Source organism: Miniopterus natalensis, chromosome 2, assembly GCF_054644295.1.
Source record: "Miniopterus natalensis isolate mMinNat1 chromosome 2, mMinNat1.hap1, whole genome shotgun sequence".
Classification (NCBI taxonomy): Eukaryota; Metazoa; Chordata; class Mammalia; order Chiroptera; family Miniopteridae; genus Miniopterus; species Miniopterus natalensis.
Genome location: NC_142082.1, coordinates 169,238,990 through 169,266,368, shown reverse-complemented (window position 1 = coordinate 169,266,368; position 27,379 = coordinate 169,238,990). Strand labels below are relative to the sequence as shown.

Here is a 27,379-nt window from a genome sequence, read left to right as displayed (position 1 = left end):
ATTACAGATGTGCAACTTTTTGGAATATTTAAAATGGAATATCTGTAGAAGATTTGGGTTATTTGAAATATGTTGTTTCTTCCTAATTGTTTTTACCCCTCCTTTTCACCAATTTTTCTTTTCTGTACTACAAAAAGAAAGGAATAAGGTTTCATATATATCTCTCTACCAAAGTTTTCCTCTACACACTTGGATCTTATTAAGTATTATAGCATTGGTGGTACATAAGAGGATTTTCTGCTCCTTGGGTTATTTAAGGGCAGAGTCTGATTGTAATTTATTTGTAGCCCTAGCACCTGACTGTTTAACATGGAGGAAAACCCTTGCAATTGTTTGTTGAATTGGGTTTTTGAATAGTACAGACGTACAGAGAAAAGCAACATTTTGGCTTCTTTGGTAGCAGGGGGGAAAAAATGTGCTTTGAGGTATTTTTCCTTCCTGTAATGTTAGGCAGAATAAATGTGGTTTCCAGATTCTAATGGAGTTGTCTGGTTGAGGGAGATTAGAGAGAGGCTGGAGCTACTGGTTTAGAAGTCTAATCAAGATAGGAAATGTGTGCTCAATCATTCTCTAGATTCAGTAATGGGGGACAGTTTGCCATTAGGCCCAGCCTAAATAGGTGACAAATAACTAAAATATACGATTCTACAGATACTGGTTTTCTGGCAACGATTAAGATTATTGTAAGAAGTACAATTGATTTTTCACAGCACCTTCAGGCATCGTAAAATTTTATTGTAAAGAATTCATTTTTAATAGAGTTTTACATGCCATAGGAAAAAGCTGATTTATTTAGAGTCCAAGAACATACTTGTTAGGCCAAGTCATAGATATACTGGAATGATAGAGCAGAGAATCTAGGCATTTTACACAAAGTATTTGAACTCAAGTTAATAGATCGATAGTAGAATGTTCAATCTCTTTGTGAATGTTTTCCCCATTGTTATGAAGTTAGCAGCAGTAGGCTGATGTATGACACTAATGATAAATATTTTGAAACAAAATTGCCCATGAATGAAATGCTTGTAAGTAGTGATGGGTGAAGACATCAAACAACCTGGCAGCAAAACTTGCTTTCCAGGAGCTTTTTCTTAGAACCTCATGAACTAGATTCGATCTCTGTGCTGCAGGAGAGGCACGTTTGAGACCTGAAGAAGGCCCAGGGGGAAAAGGGGATGCTTTATTGTTTAATGATCAGTTTCAAACAAGATCAGGGCAATTATAGATTCTAGATCTCTGGAGGAAGAAAGATTAACTAGGGCCTTTCTAGGGATAAAGGAAAGGAAATACTTCATGATTTGTCAAGAGGTGGCACCAAAGCACATAATAAGCATAATAGCATACCTAAGTGGGAGCAGGGAAAGTTTGAGAGCCCGTTGTATTCATTTATTCAATAATTTGTTCATTTAAAAATACTGAACGCCTTTGTGTGTACCAGGCACTATGACCCTTAGCATTTTACAAACATCTCATAAGGGGACAGGGTACTATGGTGGTTTCATGAAATAAATGGAAAATTGAAAACTGCTCTAAAGACCTGGGTAGGGCTTGCCCTAATTACTGTGGATAAAGTTATTTCCATTCTTATCCAAACACATGTAAAGACTGTGGTGGTTAGCAATTCCTAGCACCTACTTCCTACTAATTGCCATTTCTCCTGTTTTTATTATGGAAAATAACAAGTTTTTCTAATTTTAATGGTTTTTAGAAGATCTGCTTAGGTTATTTGGTACTGTTAAAAGAAAAATGTTTTGTAACAGTTATTTTTCTTAAAATAAAGATTCAACATATGCCTACTCTTTAATATCTATCCATTGGGGAGGTCTCGAGTATTTTCTTTAATGAGATAAAGATGGTTATTGTGACACAATTTTATTTAAATAGTTATTCCACCCTGGCCAGTGTGGTTCAGTGGGTTGGAGTGTTGTCTGTACACCAAAAGGTGGCGGGTTTGATTCCCTGTCAGGGTACATACCCAGGTTTCAGGTTCTATCCCAGAGGAATTGACCCAGGACGGAACGGATCAATCTCTCTCTCTTTCTCATCAATTTAAAATTCAAAACAAAACAAAAACTAGAAATATTTTATGAAGGAATTGGGCCTTGGAGGATGAATAAATTTTTAAAAGGTGGAGGTGAAGGAATGATGAAAATGAGTTCAGGAGATTAGCGGGGGATGATTCTTTTTTTCTAGAATGCACAGAGGGGTGATTACAGAGGGGTAATAAGAGAAGGCAAAGAAGATAAGATGGAATCTGGAGAATTTTGAAAGTAAGACTGATGAATGTATGATATATATTTTTTTAATTTTTTTAATTTTAAAAATATATATATTGATTTTAGAGAGAGGGAAAGAAACATGAATGATGAGAGAGTCATTCCTTGGCTGCTTCCTGCACACCCCCAACTGGGGATTGAAGCCACAACCCAGGTATGTGCCCTGACCAGGAATCGAACCTTGATCTCCTGGATCCTAGGTTGATAATCATTGAGCCACGCCTGGCTGAGCTGGATAATATTTTTAAATTGCAGTATTTGTCAAACTGACATTATGAAATTGGTTTAGTGAGTTGTGATCAGCATTTTTTTAAAAAAAGGAAATAGGATAGGAAATATCAAAATAGTATTGTTTGTGAAACTTTTGTTCTAGGGGGGTGTGTGTATACGCACATGATGTGTGTACACACATTTACTGAAACCTGATGTAAAATTTCTTAGTCTATATCTTAGTCAAAGTTAAAAATCTACTGCTTTATTGGACTGTGGGGATTTTAAGTACCAGAGTTAAATGCTCAAAGGGTAGTACTATGGAGGAGATAAGAGTTGATGATGGGAGACCAGTTTGGAGATTGCTGTGCTTCAGCGATGATATAATAAAGCCCGTAATGAGAATAATAGCTCTAGAAGTGGAAAGGAGTAAAGACTTGGGGACCCTATATACATAGGTGATAAATTGTGCAAGGGAGGAGTTAAAAACTGTAAAGATTTCTAGCCTGGGTACCTGAATGATATAATACAGTATCTTTAATAAGAGTATTGCAAAAGAACCTAATTCTGTGAAGGCAGGACATATAGGTAAGCCGAGTTTGAAGTGCGTCTGAGACTGGTTCAGGAAGGTTAGGGCTAAGGGTAGTCTTGGTAGTGAGCTACCTAGATCTGACTTTTGAAGTGAGTTCATTATGACAAGAGGTTTGAAAAGCCATTAAAATAGATCAGAAATGTATTGATTGCTACATGCTTAAAGCCTGGATTGGATGTTTCAATGAGTAATTAAAAATGAATTTCAGAGAATTCTCACTGGGTGGTAAATATAAGCAATTTTGTGCTGTCAAACTTTAATAGGTTAAAATATTTTACCTACGATCTTGCTTGCTTATTGTGTGTGATAAAAACCTTTGACTAAAAATTACTATATCTAATAAGATCTTACATCTATTTTCTCATCCATCATTTTAGCTTTCTATTTGATATACTAACTCTATATAAAATAATTTAGCTTTCAATAAGTTCAACACAATTATTTTCTTAACCTTTAGAAGTTTGCTGAAGAGAATTTTGAAAATAAAAATGTTTGCTCAGTTGTATGGCATGAAAAGTTTGTATACTTGAATAAGGTTTTTTTTGAACAAATTAAAAATTTATTTTCTTTAAGCAGTGAAGAATAACAAAAAGAAGCTTTCAGAATATTTATAAATCAATTGTCTTTAAAATAAAGATTAGCATACTTGGTTTTTTAAAAAGCCATTTCATAGCTATTAATTGGAATTTCAAGTTTGATACTTTTTTTAAATATATGAGAAAATGATAGTATAGTTTTAATCTGTATAGATTTCATTCAGAACATCTTGACTATTTTTATGTTGCTGTTATATGTAGGTATAGGTAATGTTTTATCAGAGTCTATGTAGGGGATACAAAAATGTTTTGCTATCGCTCTTTAAAATGAATATACTACCCCAAATCACATATATAGTTTGCTAGAGCCAAACAGAATTAATAGATTCTCAGCCATGGATTAGCAAATGAAAAGCAGTGGTCTGAACTCTGTAGAGGAAAAGAGAAAATTCTCCCTCCCACCCCCTTTCTTTCCTCCAAGCTTTTAGATCTTTGTGTGATGAAGCTCCTTTGGGGATACCCTAGTGACTGTCTCTGAGCTTTGGCTCCAAGCAGCAGAGCAAACTGGAGATTTCTGGTGAGCAGCCTGCCTCTCTAGCTCCTGCTTTCCTCCCTGCCCTTCCCTTGGTCATCCACCTGCTACTGATTTTTTCATAACTAGACAGGATAAGTGGGCCCCCTACTCTAAAATATTAATCTCATGATCTATCATTCCACCATTCTCGTTTCACTTCTTTGGATTTTAAAAAGATTTTATCTTTGAGAGATCCCCTTTTAAAATGCAAATACCCCTGGGAGAGGTCAGACCTTATTTCTCAGCTAACATCTTAATTATCAGTTAGCACCTTAGTTGTGCTTAGTACACATTTGGCTCAGAAGAAGGAACCCCTGACTAAAAGTGATAAAACAATAAGAAATTAGCATTTATATTATTATTATTATTATTATTATTATTATTATTATTATTATTGGCAGCTAAGATGTAATGAGAACCATATTATTTAGTGCCAGGAAGTGTTCTAAGTGCTTTGCAAATATAAATTTCTCTAATTTCCTCAAAAACTCTATTGGTGTTAATATCACTGTTATTTTACAGAGAAGAAAACTGAGGTATGTGGAGCATAAATACTTTGTCTAGGTCACACAGTAAATACAGCCAAGTGTTAAACACAGGCAGTTGGATTCCAGAGTGTGCTCTCTAACCACTTGCTGTGGTACCACTCCGCTGCTGTCAGAGAGATAGCGTCTGATCAACATTTCACCCTTTTCACAATTTTGCACCGAATGGAATCATGCTATTCAGTTTTAGGCCACTTCCTATTGAAGGGCAGGGACCTCGCCATCATCTAAATAGATCTTTTTTTGTAACAAATGCAATGAAATAGGCAGATTCATTGTAACCAAGGGAATTTATTTGCAGAATATATAGGAAAAGGAAATAAAGAGGCTCATGTATAATTTAGCACACACATAGCATTGTCTTTCCTATTTACAACTTATTATACAAATAACATGTTCATTGTTTTTGGAAATTTGAAAATATGGATTAATAAAAAGAAAAAATAATCTGCGGTCCCACTACTCAGATATAACCCCAGAATATGTATATATAAATATTTAAATATATATATTTTATATGTATATAGCAATAAATATTCTTTCTAGGTTTCTTATGATCCTTTTCTGAATATTGTGCAAGGTGTCAACTCATACCACCTCTTTAAAATTTTAGAATGAAATAATTTTTCTTGAGTGTAAATAAACAGAATTTCCCTCTTCATCTCTAAGTAGCTGAATAATTATTGTCCATGACTTGCCAGAAATAATTGTTTAAATTATCTGTGTTCTTTATATGATCCTTTTAAAATAAAAATACATAGAAGAGAGCCCTAGATTCTTAATCTCTATATTGAATCAGTTCTTTCAACCAATGTTTGTTCAGCACTGATCTACCTTTGTTCCCATCTTTGCTTCAACATCACTACAGCTTTAATTGCCTTGTAAGATCAGATCTGGAATAGTAGTTTCTTTAATCATTCTGCAGTTCAGATCCCCCTATAACCTTATACCTGATCGTGTCATCCTCCTCTGCAGAATACTCAGTCGCTTTTTATTGCCCGTAGGCCCTGGAACAGGCTTGGAGATGATCGGGGCAGGGAATTCTTCAGATCCCAGGTACCAGTGAGTGGGTCTAAGAGGCGAGTTGGGGATATGTGCAGGTTCCAGGTGGTCACATACTGTTGACTCTGCTGACTTCACATAACGGGAGAGGGCCAGAACAGGTCTGGGTCCTGGTTGTCTGAGTGTAAAGGCAGAGTGTGCAGCTGCTGTGCGGAGAGTATAAACATTGGGTGGCAGCAAGGATCGAAGCTGGGAGACCATTTAGGAGCCTTACTGCAGAAATTCAGGTGAGACTCATTTATGGCTTGGACCAGGGTGGTAGTAGTAGAGGTATTAAGTAGTCATATTCTAGATATATTTTGAAGGTAGAGCAAACCATTTTTCCTGAACAGTTGGTGTGGGAAGAGTGAAAGAGGAGTCAAGTGACTCCCAAGATTTTTAACCTCAGTACCTGGAAACATTTTAGATAATGGAGCATATTAATCACTGGTGTCTTAATTTGGCCATTAGCAACTATTGTTGAGTGTTAGGAGTTCTAATAAAATACTATATTTGACCAGATTTTTGGACCTCAGGAAATTTTGAGGGAAGATAAGTAAACTTAAAATGTGTGGTTGAAATGTACGCACATGTGAGTGTCGGGACTGGTCAATCTTAAGTCCATATTCAGGGCTACCTTATATCTAAAAGTTAAGAAATGGAGGGGGAGAGGGTCTCTCTGATTGCTAGGATATTTTACAAATAGAGGTGGAAAGGAATAAAAAATCAACTTTACCGTTGTGGTTTCTTTAGGGCCCTGGAAATGGTACCCACAAGTACCATTGAAATTCTTAGTCTTGCTGCCCTAAAAAAATCAAAGCATTGATCATGCTACATACAATGTTCTGAGTGTTTTATAACTATGTCCCCACCTGTGACCAGAAATTTGTGTTCAATTTATATTAAAATCAATGAAGAAAATGTTTTGCAATCTCTACTTTTAACTAGATTTTGGTTCACTACTTTTAGGTATTTGTAGCAGAAGCGTTCCTGACTTTATCTGACAAAGGAAAAAGTTTGAGTGTCAAAATCATATAGGTTTCATTTGTTTTGTTTTAGTACCTTGGCTTTGTGTGTATGTTGTTTGTTTTTTAGAATAAGCTTATAATTTCAGATAATGCTTAGGCCTCCCAGAATATAAAAGTTCATTATATTGCCATCCACTTTGTATTTTATGTCTTTTCCCTTTATTTGCTTCCATCTTGCACATTCCTGAGTCTTTTCAAACACAAAGGCATTCTCCTTGTCTTTCTCTCTCCCTAAGGCAAACTGTTAAGCCTGTCAGATTAGAGTGTGTTTTAGAGCCATGAATTAAAGCTCATTATTGATTTACTAAATGGAAAGCCAAATTTAAAATGGTAATTAAGTAAAATATTAAATATTATTTATTTAAATAAATAGAAGAGACTATTAAGATTTATTCACTATAGCTACCATTATAGTTACCATTTATTGAGCATTTACTGTGTCAGATAAATAGTTTATCTCAATCCTTCTACAGTTCGAAGTTGGTATGATTTTCCCTGTTTTACAGATGAAGTTTAGAGAAGTTAAAATGTTTGCTCAAATCAGACATATAATGGTATGTGGCAGAGAGAAAATTCAGAACTAAATTTTTTCTGCTTCAAACCCATGCTTTTAACTATGACTATGCTTTAGTAACTCCACATAGGGCCCTCAGAATATAGATACTAGACATATATTTTGGTCCTACCAGCCCCAATCTTCAGCTGCCCTCACACTGTTGGGTAGTGTTCAGTGAAAAGTGGTCACTACCCATTCTTCACCAGTAGATGGTGGCAGAAAAATTTAAAAGACTTTAAAGGGAAGTAAGATGGAGAGAGTCTGCAGCAAGGGAAATGTGAAAACTGCCTAGAAATTGGAGCAGAGGAAGCAAATTTATAAAATTATACTTAGAAAAATACCTTATAAAAAAAGAAAAATATTGGCTTCTTGTTTTTATTTTATTAAAATTGACAGTGTTCTGCTTAGTTTTCAGATGCTTCAAGAATGAACAGAGACTGACTTGGATTATGTGTCTCTCAGCTGGACTGAATAAATGTTAACAATGGATAAGTGCAAACACATTGGGCATTTGCGGTTTGCTGAAGACCATTCCATTCTCAACCCTCAGAAATGGCATTGTGTGGACTGCAGTACAAGTGAGTCGATCTGGGCATGCCTTAGCTGTTCCCATGTTGCCTGTGGAAGGTATATTGAAGAGCATGCTGTTAAGCACTTTCAAGAGAACAGTCATCCTGTTGCATTAGAGATGAATGATATGTATGTTTTTTGTTACCTTTGTGATGAGTATGTTCTTAATGATAATGCAACTGGAGACCTGAAGTTACTACGAAGTACATTAAGTGCAATCAAAAGTCAAAATTATCATTGCACCACTCGTAGTGGAAAGGTTTTACGATCTATGGGTATAAATGGTGATTCTTATTTCTTACATGATGGTGCCCAATCTCTGCTTCAAAACGAAGATCAAATATATACTGCTCTTTGGCACAGGAGAAGGATCCTAATGGGTAAAATTTTTCGAATTTGGTTTGAACAATCACTCATTGGGGAAAAAAGGCAAGAAGAACAATTTCAGGAAAAAAGAGAAAAAAGAGAAATAAAGAAAAGATGGCGAGAATTAGAGCATGAAGTTAAAGCAGAGTTGGAAAGTATGCCTCCAAGAGTCTACGTTTGCGAGGTCTAGGTCTGCCTACCACAATAGAAATAGTTCCTGTTCAAGAACCACTGCAAACCTCAGCAGCACCAGTAAGAGAGAAAGTAGTATCTACCTCAGAAGATGTCAGCTTTAAAAAATCCAGTGACCCCTCAATTAAACAAAGGCCAATCGTAACTCCTGGTGTAACAGGATTAAGAAATTTGGGAAATACTTGCTATATAAATTCTGTCCTTCAAGTGTTGAGTCATTTACTTCTTTTTCGACAATGTTTTTTAAAACTTGATTTGAACCAATGGCTGGCTGCAACAGCTAATGATAAGACAAAATCATCAAACTGGCATTCACCAGTCACAGATACAGTATATCAAATGAATGAATGCCAAGAAAAAGATATGGTCTTTGTTCACTCCAGACATCCAAGTTTATCATCCAGACTAAGTGGTGGAAAGTCAAAGAGTAGAAAGATGGAACTTATTCAGCCAAGGGACTCAAGTTCACAATACTTTTCTCTCTGTCATGAATTGCATACTTTGTTCCAAATCATGTGGTCTGGAAAGTGGGCCTTGGTCTCACCATTTGCTATGCTACACTCAGTGTGGAGACTAATTCCTGCATTTCGTGGTTATGCCCAACAAGATGCTCAGGAATTTCTTTGTGAACTTTTGGATAAAATACAACATGAACTAGAGACAACTGGTACCCGATTACCGGCTCTCATCCCTACTTCTCAAAGGAAAGTTATCAAACAGATTTTGAATGTTGTGAATAATATTTTTCATGGACAACTTCTTAGGTATGTATTTTTAAAAATAACATTTTCATCGTGGGAACTCTATGAAGCTTAAAAAATGCATATTCTCTGTCTGTCTAATGTGTTAGAGCTAGTGCTGTTTTCAGGTCAAAATAGGTCATTTTCACAAATATGCATAAAGTCAGCTCACATATTTACAGTTTCCTTCATGAATCATTGGAAGTAGTTTTATGTCCATGGTATGAAAGCTTTTTTTTTTAATGTTTTTATTGATTTTAGAGAGAGGAAGGAAGAGGGAGAGAGAGAAATATCAGTGATGATATTGATCAGCTGCCTCCTGCACTCCCCCTACTGGGGATGGAGCCCGAAACCTGGGCATGTGCCCTGACTGGGACTCCAACCATGACCTCCTGGTTCATAGGTCTACACTCACCCACTGAGCCACAGCAGTCAGACTGAAAGCTTTTTTTGTGGGGAGGAAATTAGGAAACAGCTTCTTAGGTTAACCTTATTCATTTTCTGAGAGACTGAGAAAAGGAGGGAACAAATTTGAAGATGCTGATGTTGTTCAAGCATCAACTGTATTTCATATTGTGTGGAATGATCTATAAAGTCTATCTTCAATTATTTTTAGTCTTCGTTGGCATTAAATCCTGCTGAATTCTTCACTGAAGTTATTATTCTTTCCCTTTCCAGGTACTATATATCCTATGTAAGTTGTTAGAACTGCCCGTATTCTTCGCGGTTCCTATATTTTGTTGAGGATTTTAATGTAGTGGTGTTTGCTGAAATGAAAGTATGACCTCATTATTTGTCATGTTACTATCATTTGAAATTATCAGTTGGTAGGGCTTCAAAATCTGTATACACTAATATACCTCTGTATATAAAACTCTGTAAATAAAGATATACTAGTAGTATTTTACTTATATCATGGTTAAGGGGTTATAGGGATTTGGGGAGAGAAACATCAACTGATGAAAGATGAGGAAGGAAAAAGGGACAAATAACTGTAAGTCTAATGATCTAAACACATTGTTAAATGTATATAAATATATATCATATATACACAGACATAATGTATGTATACATACATACAAAGATACATACAGTGTATATCTCCATTAAATGGGTCCACAGTTTTTTGTTTCTTACCTAAATTTAGATTTGACTAATGCCCTTGGAATTTTTTGAATGCCTAGTAGTTGAGGTCCACCAATGCCTAATGGTTAGTTTAATGACAGTTTTTTGGAAGGAAGAGTTATTATAATAAAAAATTGCCTGAAAATAATATAAAGCAGATTATTCAGAAATCTGATAGTGCATTTTCAGAAGAAAACCTCTTTTTTTTTTTTTAATTGGTGGTGACCTCTAGTGACAAGGAGTAAATGTTGTGACAGGAGGATTGTAATCTGAAACTAATATTTTTATTTGCAGGTTACATGCCTTGCATGTGACAACAAATCCAATACCATAGAATCTTTCTGGGACTTGTCACTGGAATTTCCTGAAAGATACCAATGCAGTGGAAAAGATATGGCTTCCTAGCCATGCCTGGTTACTGAAATGTTGGCCAAATTCACAGAAACAGAAGCTTTAAAAGGAAAAATCTATATATGTGACCAGTGTAACTGTAAGTAGAGACTATATATTCTCCTTGCTTTTCTAAGGTTAGCAAAGAGAAAATACAAATGACAGGAAGCTGGAAAAAATTCCTTAAGCATCAGTTATGAAAATAAACTTTCTTTGTTAGTTCATCAAAAGAAACCGGGCTAGTATTTCTACTTTATAATTGGCATTTGTGAAACTTGTGTATGTTTTGCATTATTGCTGATATTAAATTTTTTTGGATCCTATAGTCAATTGTAGAGAGAGAGAATCCATAAAATAAAAAACTTAAATTTAATATGTGAGGCAGAATAAAGTAGCAAAGGGGAATAGTAAAAGGAAAGCATGTTATTTAGTACTGAAATAAATATTTGCTTTAAGTCTTTTTGCTACCTATCAAAACGTCGATGTAGATAATATGTGTGTGCAGATAGTGTATACATACCTATATAATAGAAAATAATATATAGCTGAACTGCTGCTATGGAGACTGGCTTCATAAAGATAAAGATAAAGATATATTTTTAAAAACATCTATCTCTGCCCTGGCCTGAGTGCTCAGTAGAGAGCGTTGGCCCACACACCAGTGGGTCTTGGGTTTGCTTCCTGGTTAAGGGAACGAACCTGGGTCGCAGATTGGATCCCTGGTCCGGGTTGGGGGGCACATGTGGGAGGCAACTAGTTGATGTGTCTCTCTCACATCGATGTTTCTCTCACTCTCTCCACCTCCCTTTTTCCCTTTCTCCCCTCCTCCCCCCTCCCCCTCCCCTCCCCTCCCCCTCCTCTCCCCCTTCCCCTCCCCTCCCCCCCTCCCCTTCACCTCCACCTCCCCCTTTCCCTCTCCCTCTCTGTCTCCTTCGCCTTGTCCCTCCCTCCCTTCCACTCTCTGAAAAGCAATGAAAAAAATATATCCTTGGGTGAGGATAAAAAAATAACAAACAATAAAAATCTATGAAAAAATATCCTTGGTGAGGATTAATTTTTAAAAATCTCTTTTATATTAGTCATTGTTCCAGTGCTACGGATAGAAGTAACAGACAATTAAGATCTACTATAATAAGCTCTCTAATAGACATGGGCACAGGCCCCCAACACTGGGGGATGAAATAGCCATTTCAATTAAAGGGAAGCATTATCCTCCAGGGGAATGGTGCATAAAAGCACATCAGATCGGTTGTGTCTTTTTTTTTTTTTTTTTTTTAATTGATTTTAGAGAGAGGCAGAGAGAGGGAGGGAGGGTGAGAGGGAAAGAGGGAGAGAGACCCACCCAATCGGGCATCAAACCTGCAACCTGGGTATCTAACCCACGGCATTTTGGTTCATAGGAACATGCTCCAATCAACTGAGCCACACTGGCCAGGGCTCTGCTGTGTCTTTATGTGGCATCTTTATCTCCTCTATAAATATGTACATGGCATTTTAGTTTATATATTTTCAGGTATTCTCTCTAATTGTCATGTGTGGAAAAAAATGATTCCAGGGCTTTAGATACTAAACTTCTAAGTTAATATAAAGAAAACTGTATGTTCTAGCATTGAAGGAAAGTCACATCAATTGGTGATTTTATAAAATGAGTTATACTAGCATTGTTTTCTGAGTGCTGTCTAATATGAACTGTTATAAGGAACCTAAGATTTATATGGTTAGAAAAAATAAATATCAAGTTTGTATGGTGAAGTGTTTTTTCTTTCTTTCTTGGACATAAAATGTGAGTGGTAGATGCTTTCATCACCAAATCTGGGAGTAGAATGCTATTATTAATGAATACAAAATATGGTTTTATAATATGTTTGTGTGTTTCTCGTGGGTCTACTAAATAAAAGCCTAAAAGAGTTGCTTATTTAATACATAAAGGCAAATATTCCCTTGTCTGGCTATACTTGGATCATATATTCTGGGAGAAGATCCACAGGTAGGTCCAGGACATCCAGTAGCAGCTGGATGATACCTGGATCTCAGGGGCATAGGCCTTGAAGGAAAGGCTTCTGGTGGCAAGTGGAGATGGCTGAGAGGACAGTTTCATGGTGGACTGATCCACTTCCTACACAACCAGCAGGTGTTGCTATGGCTGGAGTGAGAGCTGGTGTACAAGTTGCAGGACAGCTCCTGGACATCAAGAGCAAACTTTGGTAGCCAGTGGCCCAGCCAGAGGCTGTAGAACAATCCATAGATGGACCTCTAGGGAAGCAGAGGGGACAAAACAAAGAATGCTAAGTTCTACTCGTTTAAGATCTGGTGTTAAAATAAAAAAGCAAGACACTGAGGGAGGCCTCAGTTGCAGAGCTAATAAAGGCCTGCCTTTTCAGGGTTGGGTCCCCAGGAAGTGGGGAGGGGTGTTCTAGGCAGTAAGGACCCATGGGATCTCGATTAGCCTCGATAAATGAACTGACCATGACACTTAAATTAAGAGTTTGGGAAGAGTATATTAAAGTATGTTTGGGGAGAGTTTTAACTTTCCTTATTTGGCATAGCCAAATCCATTTAAAAATATTATAGCATTTTATCATTCTGTCAGCTTACTTACAATGTTATATTCAGTCATTTACTTAATTGTTTACATGTCTGTCTGCCTTGATCAGTTCATAAATTTGTTTTTTTTAATTATGTTTCTTGAGGGCAAGGCCACGTCTTTATCTCTAGCACAGTACAATGCCTGTAACACAGTAGATGTTTAAGTGACTATGCATGTGTGAATTATTTAAAAATTTACTCAGCTTTTCCATGTGTCCTTAAATTTGATTTTTATTCTCTTTGCTATCACAGCAAAGCGTAGAAGGTTTTCCTCAAAACCAGTTGTACTCACAGAAGCCCAAAAACAGCTTATAATTTGCCACCTACCTCAGATTCTCAGACTACATCTCAAACGATTCAGGTTAGTAGTAGTATCAGCTGCCTACCAACTTCTCATTTATCATTTCTTATTCTTATAGTGCTTCAGAACTTAACACATAATGAATTAAATTTTAATATTATATACTTGGCTAGTAGATATCTTACATCTACTTCTGCCTTTTATTTTAAGGGGAAAAAATTCTGTCATTGTCTCTGTCCTTGACAGTGGATACCACATTCAATAACTAACCTGATTAGCCTCCCTTGTTGAATGCATTGCTGATCGGCAGACTCCTCACATTTTGGTTGGCTAAGTAATATTATTCTCTTGTAAGTTTCTGCTTCTACTGTGTTTAATATTCAGCATATTTTAGGGGTAAAATTTTTTATATCTGTAACTTAGTGTATTTGACTCAATTGCTTCATCCTTGGAAAATATTTGAACAAAGATATAGCAGTTCAGTTCAAAGCAGTTAAAAAAACAGTTCTAGTCTTCAGAAACATACTTTGTCGGGTGAATAAATTGGCAAATCTGTTGGTTAATCAAAGCATATGCATTCATACATTGCAATAACCATGTTAACCTGAGAGCTTCCTGTTCTCTTAAGGAATGAGAAGTTACTTTATGCCCTGTGACTTGAAAACTATTGAGACTATGGTTTAATTTTTTTAACAGTTAAAGTAATGTGTATTTTTTAAAAGTTTCAAACATTACAGGAGGCAAAATAAAAGCCCAAAGTAAAATTACCTTTCTTTTCAGTCCCACTTCCCAGAGATAATCACTTAACTTGACGCAGTTACTTCAGTCAGAAAACATCATGTGAGTGCTTTTTAATTCAAGATGTTCTCTATTCTTTGAGGTATATAAAGTAGAAACCTTTTCACAAGAAGATTATAATAAGATATGCACAGAAATAATGGTGAAGTAGAAATACTAAGTATCACAAAGTATAAACAAATTCGTTAGTCTGGGACTTGGAGGAGGGAGTTAGCTAATGTCTAAATGTTCCCAAAGCCTATGACAGAGGGGATTTATATCATTCAAGTCTCAGTTCCTATGTCATCTCTTTAGAGAGGACTTCCCTGACCACCCAAACCCTCAGTATCACATTACCTTATTTTGCTTAATGTCAAAAACTACTGTCTGCAATTACTAGTTTACTTCTCTCTCCCCCTGCCAGTGGAACAAGCTCTGCACATAGTAGATGCCCCAAAATATTTATTAAGTGAATGAATGGGGTGTATATAAGAGGATGAGCAAAATGAACAAAAGTGTGGAGGAAGGGACAGGGAAGGGTATACAACAAAAGGCTTAATGAAAAGTCAGGTGTCTAAGACCAAGTAGAATGAAAACGGGAGGATTCCTTAGGAGGTTAATACTATATTCCAGGTTCAGGTAACAAGGGTCAGAGAGCACTGAAAAGTGAGAACATACAGGAGATTCTGTAAAGACAGAATTGAAAGGATTTAAATTTTTGTTTATCTAAACTGATAATTGGCTACTATAAACTGTTGAAGAACCTCTTGCTGTTCATAATCACTATTTAATCTGGCATTTGAAGGTCTCCTTAATAGAAATCTATTTGACTCCATTTCCTTCTGTCTTCTGCCCCACTTTTGATCCTTCATGCCTTGATTTATCTGAATCAGACTTTGTTTACACTGCCTTTACCACCACATTTGTCTTTCTCCTTTATCTGTTAAAGAAGTACTATTATATTTGCCAGTGTATAAAATATATAGGTAAGTAAAAGACAAAAGGGAGAATGGGACTGGGGAGGGGCACACAGGAGCTCTTTGAAGCATAAGAAAAGGAGTATTTTTAATAGCTTGGAAGTTCCCTGTGTGTGCCTTCAGTCTGTTTTCGTCCCTTCTCAGAAGTAAACCATTATGCATTTTGGGTAAATTATCTTGTCTGTCATTTTGCTGTATTTCAGCAAGTCTTCCTTTCAGCTCCATGACATTTTAACATTGTACCAGGAAGCATTTTCACATTTTTTCCCTTCATAAACCTGTCTATATTCCTTTCTTCATTCTCTATCTGCTATTGTCTATCTTAACCTCATTTTATTTAGTACTTTAAAGCTATCATTTGCATTGAAGTCTGTCTTTTGTCTCTGTTCACCACCACCCTAAATGTATTACAATCTCTTGAGAGAACTACCATATATGACATTATTTTCCCCCCATAACCCTAGCTCATACTATGTATGTGACACAAACATTGCTTGCCATGCTTGGATCTAATACTGGGAAGATGACCACATTGACTATCCTAACCTGGTACCTGGTTATTTTCTCTTGATTTTGTTAATACTTTTACCCTGGTTTGTTCACAGATGGTCAGGACGTAATAACTGGGAGATTGGTGTTCATGTTGGCTTTAAAGAAATCTTAAACATGGAGCCCTATTGCTGCAGGGAGTTGGTGAAATCCCTCAGACCAAATGTTTTATCTATGATGTATCTGCTGTATTACTACATTACTGCACCATGGGAAAGGATTTGGCTCAGGACACTACACTGCCTACTGCTATAATTCTGAAGGAGGTATAGATGGGGAAATGTGTTTTATCTTGGGTTACACTTGGCAGCTGGAGTTCAGGCTCTAGTGATTTCTAAACTGGCCACTAAATCATTTTAAGCAAAGCCACTTCACCTCGTTTTCTTTCAAGAAGGATGTGTCTGCATTATTGCTCATAGAAAATACTGAGGGCCTGTGCAGAAAATGGGGTATTTTCTGCAGTACTGCAGTAGTTTTGACTTCTAAGAGCTGACTTCTAAGGGATAGGATAATAAGGATGGTCTTATTAATTATATGTCCGAAAGAGTGTGCTATATTTTCTTACAGGCACATTTCCAAGAGCAGGTCCTCTGCTTACTGGTTTAATTCATTTAATTGTGTTAAAGAACAGAGCATCTAATGAACTGGGGGATCACAACATTTGAAACAAACTTGAGTTCAGGTTTTAACACATAAAACTCACTTAAATTTACTGCCTCCGGTGGCAAAAGTGATTGGGTAGGTTTCACATTTTATTTCCCCTTTCCCTACCTACTGTTAAAGAATGAGCCTCCCTGTCATGCCTGTTTCTCCCGCCAACTCTCCCTCAACACGCACACACACACACACACACACACACACACACACACACACACAACCCCCCAAAAAACAGAAAAGAGGTATGGACAAAAAGCCATCAATCCAGGAAGGTAATTTAACACTAAAGTACCAAGAGTTAGTTGTACACTTACTTGCTTTATAGTATGACAAGCAGCAAAATCATTAACTGCTAAGATTATATTAGAAATTAAAGATAGTGTCAAGTGAACTAATCACTAACTTCAAGTTACTTCTATTGGCTGGACAATTATTTTCTCTTAAAAAATAGCTTAACTCAACCTAGGTATCCATTGGTAGATGGATAAAGATGTAAATAAATAAAATGGAATATTATACAACCATAAAAGGATGAAACCTTGCCATTTGTGACAACACAGATGCAGAGTGTATTATGCTAAGTGAAGTAAGACAAAGAAAGACAAATACAATGATTTCACTTATACCTATATGGGATCTAAAGAACAGATAAGACAAACTCAGATATAGAGAACAAATTGATGGCTCCCAAATGGGGGGGGGGGTTCAGGGCGGAGGGGTGAAAAAGATGAGAGATTATGAAATACACAATGCCAGTTATACAAGTAGTCACAGGGATGTAAATTACAACATAGGGATTATGATCAATAATATTGTAACGTGTATGGTGCCAGATGGGTACTAAACGAGGGTATCACTCTGTAAAGTATAGAAATGTCTAATCACTATGTTGTATACCTGAAACCAATACAATATTGTATGTCAACTATAACTGAAAAATAAATTTTAAAAAACTTTTTCATGGAAACTAATGACTCTAAACCCATGTTTTAATCTATACTAGAAATTTCTAGTTTCTTTATAAACATTGTTTATTTCTGTGCTTTACTCTAGGCTTCTGGGTACACTGCAATGACTCCAAGTTAAGCATGTGCACTATGGATGAAGTACGCAAGGCCCAAGCTTATATCTTGTTTTATACCCAGCGAGTTACTGAGAATGGACATTCTAAACTCTTGCCTCCAGAACTCCTGTCTGGTATCCTACCTCCTAATGAAAAAGCTGATACCTCTAATGAGAAGCTTAGTTGATCCAAAGACAGTGGGGCTTCTCGGGATTTGTATATATATCTTCTCAAAGGGCTTACAATTTTGAGGGGTTTTTTGTTGTTTTTTTTTGCTTATGAATCAGTGCACTATGTTTATATATTTTTTATCTACAGTTTTTTTTTACAGAGACAAAGCATAAATACATGTATGCCAATGACAGCAGGTAACTAAATTTTTTTCAAGTACTTGGGAGTTTTAAGCGTTCAGTCTTTACCTCAGACTGGTGTTACCTGTTATATTTTGTTTTAATTGGCTCAGATCATGAATTTGTACAGTCTTGTACTGAACTTCAGGTGTCATTTTACATTTATCTTTTGTAGCTATTTTCTATAAAAATTCCGATTTGATGGAAAATTATAGACACTTTCTTCACTATTAGTCTTACCCCAAAAAAGTCATTTATTTCATCTGACTTGAAGGAAGTTAAACTACTTTCAAAGAGAAAAAATACTCATCATTGACACTTGTTGATATTCCTGAGGCTTTGTGTGTTACAGGGCTCAGAAGACATTACTGTTGTAAAAGAAACTTCATTTTTTCAAAAATTTATTTTTAATAATCATTCATTTGGCATAGTCAAACTATACAAATGAAAACAACAGCTTTATAAAGAGTATGCTTAAATGACTTCAGTACTATGGACATAAAAACAATGATGGTGGGGACTTAGGATGATCTGTCTGGCAGCAAACTGGTTCGTCCTAATTCTAATATAACAGTCATATCAAAAACTTTAATTTACCAAACAGTGTATTGTTATACAAGTACAGTTTAACTGGGATTTGAGTTCATTTTATATCTAAACATTAAATTTCTTAAAGCTTTGTACCACATTTCTAGAGATTCTTAAAGTAATAAAATAAGTCTTGAAGAAAAAAAATTACAGGGCAGAGACGATAACTGTTCAAAATTGGCAGCTGGGCAACATGCATCTCATTTGTCTAAACTAAAGCCTGTCTTATTCTTGCTAGAATTATGTGAATACTAGGAGCCTCTCAGATACTCAAGCATTGGGTCCTGACATTTAGAATTATCTAATCTTGTGTTTTATTAAAAATACAGTATAACTTAGTTCTTCCCTAGTAATCTTGCTACATCTCTTTAAAATCCTACTGTGGCTAACTTCATTTCAGAAAAGAGAATCCACTAATACATGTTGGTCAGCTCTGTAAGATCTTTAGCTCAGTGTTAACCACTAGATCATTTCTTTAAGCGGGTTTGCTTGCAGGTTGAATTCTTAATGCAAGATAGCGTCTGTTAAATGCTGTTCTCCACTAGTCATCATCTGTAAGTATAAGCTTGAGAAGGACCTCTATTAGCAAATTTTCCTTAAATTTCAGAGAATAAGTCATCTGGGGCATCCTTGTGAAGTGCAATGAGAATTTATCACTAAACAGACAAATCTTTTATGCCAAAAATACAAGTTGAGTGTTAAATGGCTAAGGTTTAAAATCATTCATTTATTAAATACCTATGCAATTTGTTACCTCAACTGTTAATGTAATTATCTCATTAAAGATTTATGTGGTCAAGATACCCAAGTACAGTCTTTTCTAATTTCAAGGATTACTTTATGCTTAACTGCTAAACATTTTACCACCTAATTTTAGTGGGATATTTTTAAAACTCTGGAAATTATGTTATAATGGTATAGTTGCTTGTTTCAGTACTTACTTCAGTGTAATATATGATAGAAATAAAGTGGCTTAGCCCTCTTTAATCCCTTAAAACTAATACCAAGGGAGGAGGCCATGTGCATGAGGTCAAGGGAGTATGTGATAACTCAACTTTTGCTCAATTTTGCTACTAACCTAAATTAGATCTATAAAAAAGAGTCTATTAAAATGAAACTAAAACCTAGACAATGCACAGAAATTTAGATTTCTTACTGTACATCTCAACGTGGACTTCTACATTCTGCTAAATTGATCTAATAAAAAACAACATGTTTTGGTTGTAAAATAATTTACTAAAGGCACTATTGTTAAACATTCAAACTAATAATAGATTACCAATAAGGTACATCATTATAAACATGACAAAATGATTTCAAGAGATACACGGCTAGTAGATAAACAATACAGTTTTTTCTTAAGTGACAGCTTTCCTATTTACAAGATCATATCCCTTCCAGCCATTCCAGGGGAATACAAGTGATGCCACTGCTCCCAACAGTTACTTGGGGAGGGAGCTTGGATCTCATAAATGGTTTGAGATCCCTACTGCTAAAAAGGTCTCACAAAGCTCCAAAATTACTCAAAGGGCCAATTCTAAAATTCTGGAGCTTGGAAATCAGGATACTTTATACCTCCCATCAAAGTACATCAAAATGGTATGGACTCAAAACTCCAAAGAGCTAGATGGAAGGGCCCAAGCCCTGCAACATATCTAAGCATGAACTGGTGAGCTCTGCCTCTAGCACATCACAGAAAATGGAGAACTTATTCAAAGGTAGCTACTGAACATTAGCACCATAGTAAACATGGCTCATATAGCTAAACTAGATTGTTTATCCCACAAGATAACATTCATTTATAGCTTGAATGCTGAAAGCGGCTTTTTAATGTATAATAAATGATCTAAGTACAGAAATCAGGTTTTTCTTCCTATAAGAAAAACATTAAACAAAATACAAAATTGCAACCCAGAGGCAATAAATGTTACTATGCTAAACATACAAATTAAGGCTTTACCTTAGTACATAACTATTTTGAAATTTTGTTGAAATATTCCCAAAAAATCATTTACATAGAATTCAAGCAAAATTTGTTCAAGAATCGCTAGTGGGGCTCAGTTCAAGTATTATGCATCTTACATTCAACTTATGCACTTAGCTGCTATAATGAGTCACTACAGCCTCACTTTCTGAAATGCCACCCATGTTATAAATCCAAACCAGGCAAGGTACAGGGCATTAAAGGATTTGGTTCACTAATGAAAAAGCCTAATAACTGAATCTAACTTTTCTAACTAGAAGACCCAACCATGGGAAATTTTCCTGTTTTTGTGGTGTAAAATACCTTTTTGGTTTACTGCGCAAGCTGAATACATTTCCTAATATAACACTGGACAAAGGATCTAAATGCTGAGATTTTACTAAATCAAGGTTTCAAGTTATACAATGTTCCTACTAAGTCATGTTAGAAATAGATCTTTCAAATGTCAGGGAAAAAAATGAAAAGGCCTAATATGGTCCTAAAAACAAAGGCAAAATATTCCTAAAGCTGTGTATTAATTTATGAAGCTTCTCCCACTTTATACATGTGTAGATCTTGTTTAGCCACTATGTAAGAAAAAAAGTTTCAGCATAGAGGTCTACAATCCAGATAAAAAGCTCTACATTTCCCTACATTAAGTTTAGCTTTTTCCTGTGCAAAATTATAACCACAGACAGTGAAGTGTAGCTCTTAGGTCTGAAAATGTCTTTTATTTTTTAGAAAATGGATTCCAGGAAGGTTAAAAAGCAATACCAGAAGGTAGAGGTGCAGAACTGGATGTAGTCATTCAAAGCATTCAAATAAGAATATGGCAATATAAATATCTGAAAACATCTCTTAGGTGTTCAAAACAAAATGTTTAAGTCATTCCTACCTAATTCGAACTTTATAGCATTTTTTAGACAGGAGAAACACAGTTAACATTTGAAAGTCCTGAAAACTTTTTCCGTGGTTAATTACATTAGATGGTTTGCCTTTGATCAAACTCCTTCCTTTTTAAACACGAATAAAAGTATTATATAGGTCCACTGTTAGACAACATGTTGCAAATCAACTCTGGTATAATGTATTCCAACAAAGCTTAGAAAATAAAAGACGTTATGGTAGCTTTGGACTAAGTTTAATAGTCATCTCCTCTGCTGACAACTTCTTTACATGTTGGACGCAACAGTATGGTATGTTCAAACTGTGCTGTATATGATCCTTTAATGTCACATAATGGTGGATATGGATCTACAATGCCCAAGTCACACAGATTCTTCAGAGCCATCAAGTATTTACTTTCTCCTAAGCGATCCAGCCATCTCCGGCAGAAGGCAAGGGTGCCAAAGTTTTCATTGATGACATTTAACAAGTGTTTTGATCTTGGAAGCCTAAGAGGAGAAAATCCAAGATTAATACTTAGCTAAAAAGTTACCAAACTCACTTCCACATTAAGGAAAACTCAAAACAGTGTAGCTGAGACTTTACTGAGTAATAAAATTTAAAAAACTTTTGTTGCCTGTTTCCACATTCAAAAGCCAGAATGTATAATAGCCCATACCTAATTACAGATGACAGCTGAATAGGAAGCCAGCTGAAGGCTATCATGTTTGTGTCTATGCATGTGTGAAATTCCCAGTAAAGACTCACCAACAGTATAATGGTGAGAATTTTATTTTTTGTGCATCAAGCTGAAAGACCTGCACATAAAGTAGGTGCATATCTATCTTTTAACCACCTACCGAAAAAGGTTTTTTAAAAAGTAAATAAAAATGTAAAATTTACCAAATATAAGAACAAAAATCTAGAAATGCCACAAAATGATAATCTCTGAAATTATTACAATTATTAGAAACTGGACCTGAATAAAATACTTACCTGTATCATTTTCATCTCAGTTAAAATTTTTGTGTGTGTGTTTATTTTGTTTAAAATATTACAGATGTCTCAGTTAAAATTTTTAACAGGCTAATCTCTTTGCTGTATTATGGAAATCACACAATTTATTGTTAGGCTATAGAACTGTATATTTACCACTGTGAATATTTGTCACTTTTTTAATATTTGCAAGAAATGTTAGAGGGACTGCTTTAACAAGCAGAAATAGAAACACAGACATGAAGTAAAACTGCAATAGGTAAGTGCCTATCAATAATAACCTTAACTATAAATGGATTAAATGCTCCAATCAAAAGACAGAGCTGAATGAATTAAGAAAACATGACCCAATGCTGTCTACAAGAGACCCACCTCAGAACAAAAGATTCACACAGGCTGGAAAAAAAACTTCTGGAGGACTTTAAGGGAGAGATTTACAGCAATACAGTCATACTAAGAAACCTGAACACCCCACTGACTTCACTGGATAGATTTTGCAGACAAAAAATGAACAAGGAAACAGTGAGTCTAAGTGACACACTAGATCAGATGGATTTAACTGACATTTACAGAACATTTCACCCCAAAGCGGCAGAATATACATTCTTCTCAAGTGCACATGGAACATTCCCAAAGATAGACCACATGTTAGGACACAAAACAAGTCTCTACAAGTTCAAGAAGACTGAAATATCAAGCATCTTCTCGGACATTTACACCATAGAATACTACGCAGCTGTAAAAAAAAGGATTCCTTATCCTTTGAGACAGCATGGTGGGACCTGGAGAGTATTATGCCTAAGAGAAATAAGCCAGTCAGAGAAAAACAAGTATCACATTATCTCACTTATATGTGGAATCTAATGAACAAAATAAACTGATGAACAAAATAGATCCAGAGACATAGAAGCATGGAACAGACTGACGAATTTCAGAGGAAAGGTGGGGTCGGGTGGGGAGAAATTAACTTAAGAAGTTATATGCATATATGCACAACCCATAAACACAGACAATAGTGTGGTGAAGGCTGGGGGGGCGGTGCAGGGTGGAGGGGATCAATGGGGGAAAAGGGGGACATCTGTAATACTTTCAACAAAAAAGATATATTAAAACATTTAAAAAAATAAAATAAAAATGCTGTAAACTGTGAAGAGAACCTCACTACTAGTCATACAGAAATAAGTCTCTCACCTTATTGGCACATGTCCGACATCAAAATTTTTCATGTAATGTGAACATTCCATATCATCATGAACAACGCCTTTTCCTGTGCTACCAAAGGTTTCAATGGCATACACTTCTCCTTCCTAAAAAATACGTTAGAGTGGAGAGACAAGAAAAATTCAGAACTAATCAAAGTTACCATATCTTAACTTCTGGCTGAGGTACTCCCTACTTCATGGAAGAAACAACATTAAATACTCTTGGCAGTCACCCACCTTTCCCTGCTTTTTACCCCCATAGCACTTTCTGGTCTTTCTGTGTCCTCCTATTAGAATGCAGGCTTTATACAGCAGGGAATTTTGTTTTGTTCACTACTATATCCTTAGCGCCTACTGAAGAGACTGGCATATCAATGATGCTCAGTAAATATCCACTAAGCGTTAAATAAACAATCCTCTGACATACCCAATTTCCATAGCTGATTTGAGCCCTGACTAGACAAAATTTGCACACTAACGTCATGGCTTGTGTGGCTTGGTTGAGTATCATCCGTGCACCAAAAGGTTGCCTGTTCAATTCCCAGACAAGGACACATACCCAAGTTGGGGGTTCGATGCCCAGTCAGGGTGTGTGGGAGAGGCAAATGATCAATGTTTCTCTCTCTCCCCCTTCTTCTCTCTAAGATCATGAAAAAGTCTGTGTGTGTGTTTCTTTAATTTGCACACTGATATGGTCGAAATCCTGTCAAGGTAAATATGTATGGCAAGTTAATTTTGCTCAACATGCTATGTACTCAACCATCAATAGCTTTGGTTTGGAAAAAAGAATCAAAATGCTTCACAAAGAACACATATACCTCCATTCTTGTTGCCTCTCCTCCTTTCACAATGGGTACTGTTTTCCCAGCATGTATTCTATATGGCCCAATTGAATGTCCATTTAAGTTACGGATTGGTTTCACTGGCACAATAAGAAAAAAATAGTTACTCAGGGTCTCAGGAATCAAAACAAATCTCTTGACCTTTAAGTATAAAGTTCAAGCATTTATTTAAAAACAACATATGGCTCTAACTAAATAACCTCACATTAAGGTAGTTAAAATACAAAGTGAAAAACTGGTATAATATAAAAAGATGTTTATTACAATGTTATTAATTTAAAACTAAAAGGGAATAAGGAGAGATGGTGGAAAAGAATAAACTTTGTGATGAGGACACCAGGGAGGTTTTGTTAATCAATAAAAATAGTCATAAGATGATGCCACGTACATAATTATGAACACAAAAATTATATATTGTTATAGACTAAAAGGTAATATATAAATGAATATTCTGTGTGAAAATGACAGGATTATGAAACCTTAAATTGTACTACCACATCAACATTTCAAATGTTAAAAAAGAAAATCTAAACAACCCCAAGGTCCTGAGATCAATGATAAAATAAACTGTGGTATATTCACACATGGAACACTACTCAACAAAAACAAAAAACTAGGTATACACTGAACAGCTGAATAAAACCTAAAGAAGAAAATAAAAAGATACAATTATATACATAATGTGCAATTCCATATATATATGTACATTTATATTTCAAAATTAGGTATAATTATATTACTGTTTTGGGATGTGTGATTAGATGGTAAAAGATATAAAGAAAAGCAAATGCAAATACTTTAGTACTCAAGATAGTGGTTTACTAGAGGAAGGCTGCTGTAATTGAGAAGGGCTATATAGAATTGGGGGCTTCTAGAATGCTGGCAATATTCTACTTCTTGAGGGATGAGGTCACATAACTTTTAAACTGTATGATTGAAATTTTATATTGTATTTTCAAATAGTGTTTATTATACTTCACAATAAAAAAGGTTTAAAAAAATCTAGCTCTGTAGTGCTAAAATAGTCAGAACTAGCTACCTTTCTTCTGGGGCAATATTAGGTAGCAAGGTTGTTTTCTTTAATCCTCACTAGAGGATATTTTTTCCATTGCTTTTCAGAGAGAGTGGAAGGGGGCGGGGGGGGGGAGAGAGAGACAGACAGACATCGATGTGAGAGAGACACATCAACTGGCTGCCTCCTGCACATGCCCCCAACCAGTACTGGAGCCTGCAACCAAGGTATGTGACCTTGGCAGGAATCAAACCCGGGATCCCTCAGTCCAAGGGCAGACGTGCTAACCACTGAGCAAAACCGGCTAGGGCTAGGTAGCAAGGTTTTTTCCAAATCTGTAACAATGAAATAATGACAAGTATATTATAAATTTACGGGGTGGTACAGAAAAATAAAATTTTCAATTCTTAAAAAAAATATTCCTTCTTGTAAATGATGAGCTAAAATTATTTAAAATTCAACAAGTATTACTATTTCTCTAAGACCTAGCAAACTGACCTCTTGGGCCAATCAAAAACACATTTAAATAAAAAGAGATTAAAAAAAGATTTTTAAACAAAAACACATTTAAATAAAAAGCCAACCTAACACATAACCAAGTTACACAAAAGCAGCAGGGCAGAGGGGTATCCATTTTTATATTACACAGATTTTGACAGCAGCAGGCTAATTCTGGGACCAACAGCTGTAAAGGTAACTTTCCAATTCTATTATCTTCCTGCTCAAGGTAAATTTAAAAATATCCCTCCCTTGATGGCCCAACTCTCTACTGTGGTTTTTGGGAATTGCCTCTGAAAATTAAGATGATAGTCTATTTCTTTAACTTTCAAAATCATGATTTGTCTATACCCTTTCTGCTCAAACTAGTAAAAATGAATTCTGTCACCTTAAACTAAGAACCCAAACCAATACTGATACCTAAAAAGGAGTACTGAAATAATAGAACCTAAAATGTTGTACTAGCTTAGTGGAAGAGGTAAGGCAGCAGATATTAAGGATTATAATAATACTGCAGAGACTGAAAGTAAAATCGTCACCTAATATACCTTGAAAGCAAGATGGCATAGAATTAGGAGAAAACAGAAAGATGATTTGAGAGGGACTTGAATGTTCATTATTTGTTGTGGCACCAATCCCAAACTGGGGTTGGAAATGACAAATATTTGTTAAATACTAATAAATTTCAACACTATCATAAAATTTACATTTCTAAACAAAACAAAAAACCCCATGATATCATTAATCCTGTTACAGTAAAAGAAAACCTTGGGTTCTTAGAGGTTATAGGATTATTGAGCTCAAACATAGACCTGCCTGACCCAAAAGTGTTTTCTTCATTATCTCATACTACCTCCCATCCAAGTGTGAGCAGCCTTAAGATATTTTTGATTTGTACAGATGTTTACAGGATTAGAAATCTGTAAGAAATTTCTTATCTAGAAAGTTACTTTTATAGCTACTGGTCCCAGAATTAGCCTGCGGCTGTAAAAAAAAACCTATGTAACATGAAAATGGATATCCCTCTGCCTTGATTCTTCTGTACAACTTGGTTATGTTAGGTTAGTTATTTTATTTAAATGTATTTTTTCCTTAAATAAATTTCTTAAAAGAAAATCTTCCTTTTACATATTTAAATGTGTTTTTGATTGGTCTCAGGAAAAATCACTTTTGCACTTGGCAGAAACATAACAGTCTATAAGTATCAACAGGGTAATGCAAAGAATACTGAATGCTGTGAATTTACTGAAGGGCAAAGAAGTATGACAGATGCCACTTAAAGGACAATAAAGAGATAAGATTTGGTTAAAAGGAAATGTAGGAATTCTGTAAGAAAGTTATTAGGACAGGGGTTACAGTGAGCAGTGAGCATAGATTAGACAGGAGGATGGT

At 35.6% G+C, this 27,379-nt stretch overlaps 2 protein-coding genes across 3 annotated transcripts in view; one reads left to right on the top strand and one right to left on the bottom strand.

The window, feature by feature from the left end:
• Positions 1–7,738: 7,738 nt before the first annotated feature.
• USP44 (ubiquitin specific peptidase 44) lies at positions 7,739–18,736 on the top strand. Its single transcript, XM_016221800.2, is given in 8 exon segments — positions 7,739–8,461; positions 8,464–9,254; positions 10,646–10,841; positions 13,580–13,688; positions 15,988–16,091; positions 16,094–16,128; positions 16,131–16,197; positions 17,642–18,736. Coding segments are annotated over 8 exon segments (2,127 nt in total). The 5' UTR covers positions 7,739–7,833; the 3' UTR covers positions 17,839–18,736.
• Positions 18,737–19,804: 1,068 nt separating this feature from the next.
• METAP2 (methionyl aminopeptidase 2) overlaps positions 19,805–27,379 on the bottom strand; it is a 31,001-nt gene continuing 23,426 nt past the window's right edge. For both annotated transcript variants that reach the window (XM_016221798.2, XM_016221799.2), the window contains 3 exons: positions 24,454–24,557; positions 23,625–23,740; positions 19,805–21,946 (listed from right to left, as the gene is read on the bottom strand). In XM_016221798.2, the coding sequence (XP_016077284.1) occupies positions 21,694–21,946; positions 23,625–23,740; positions 24,454–24,557 (473 nt within the window). In that variant the 3' untranslated portion in view covers positions 19,805–21,693. The remainder of the gene's footprint in view (positions 21,947–23,624; positions 23,741–24,453; positions 24,558–27,379) is intronic.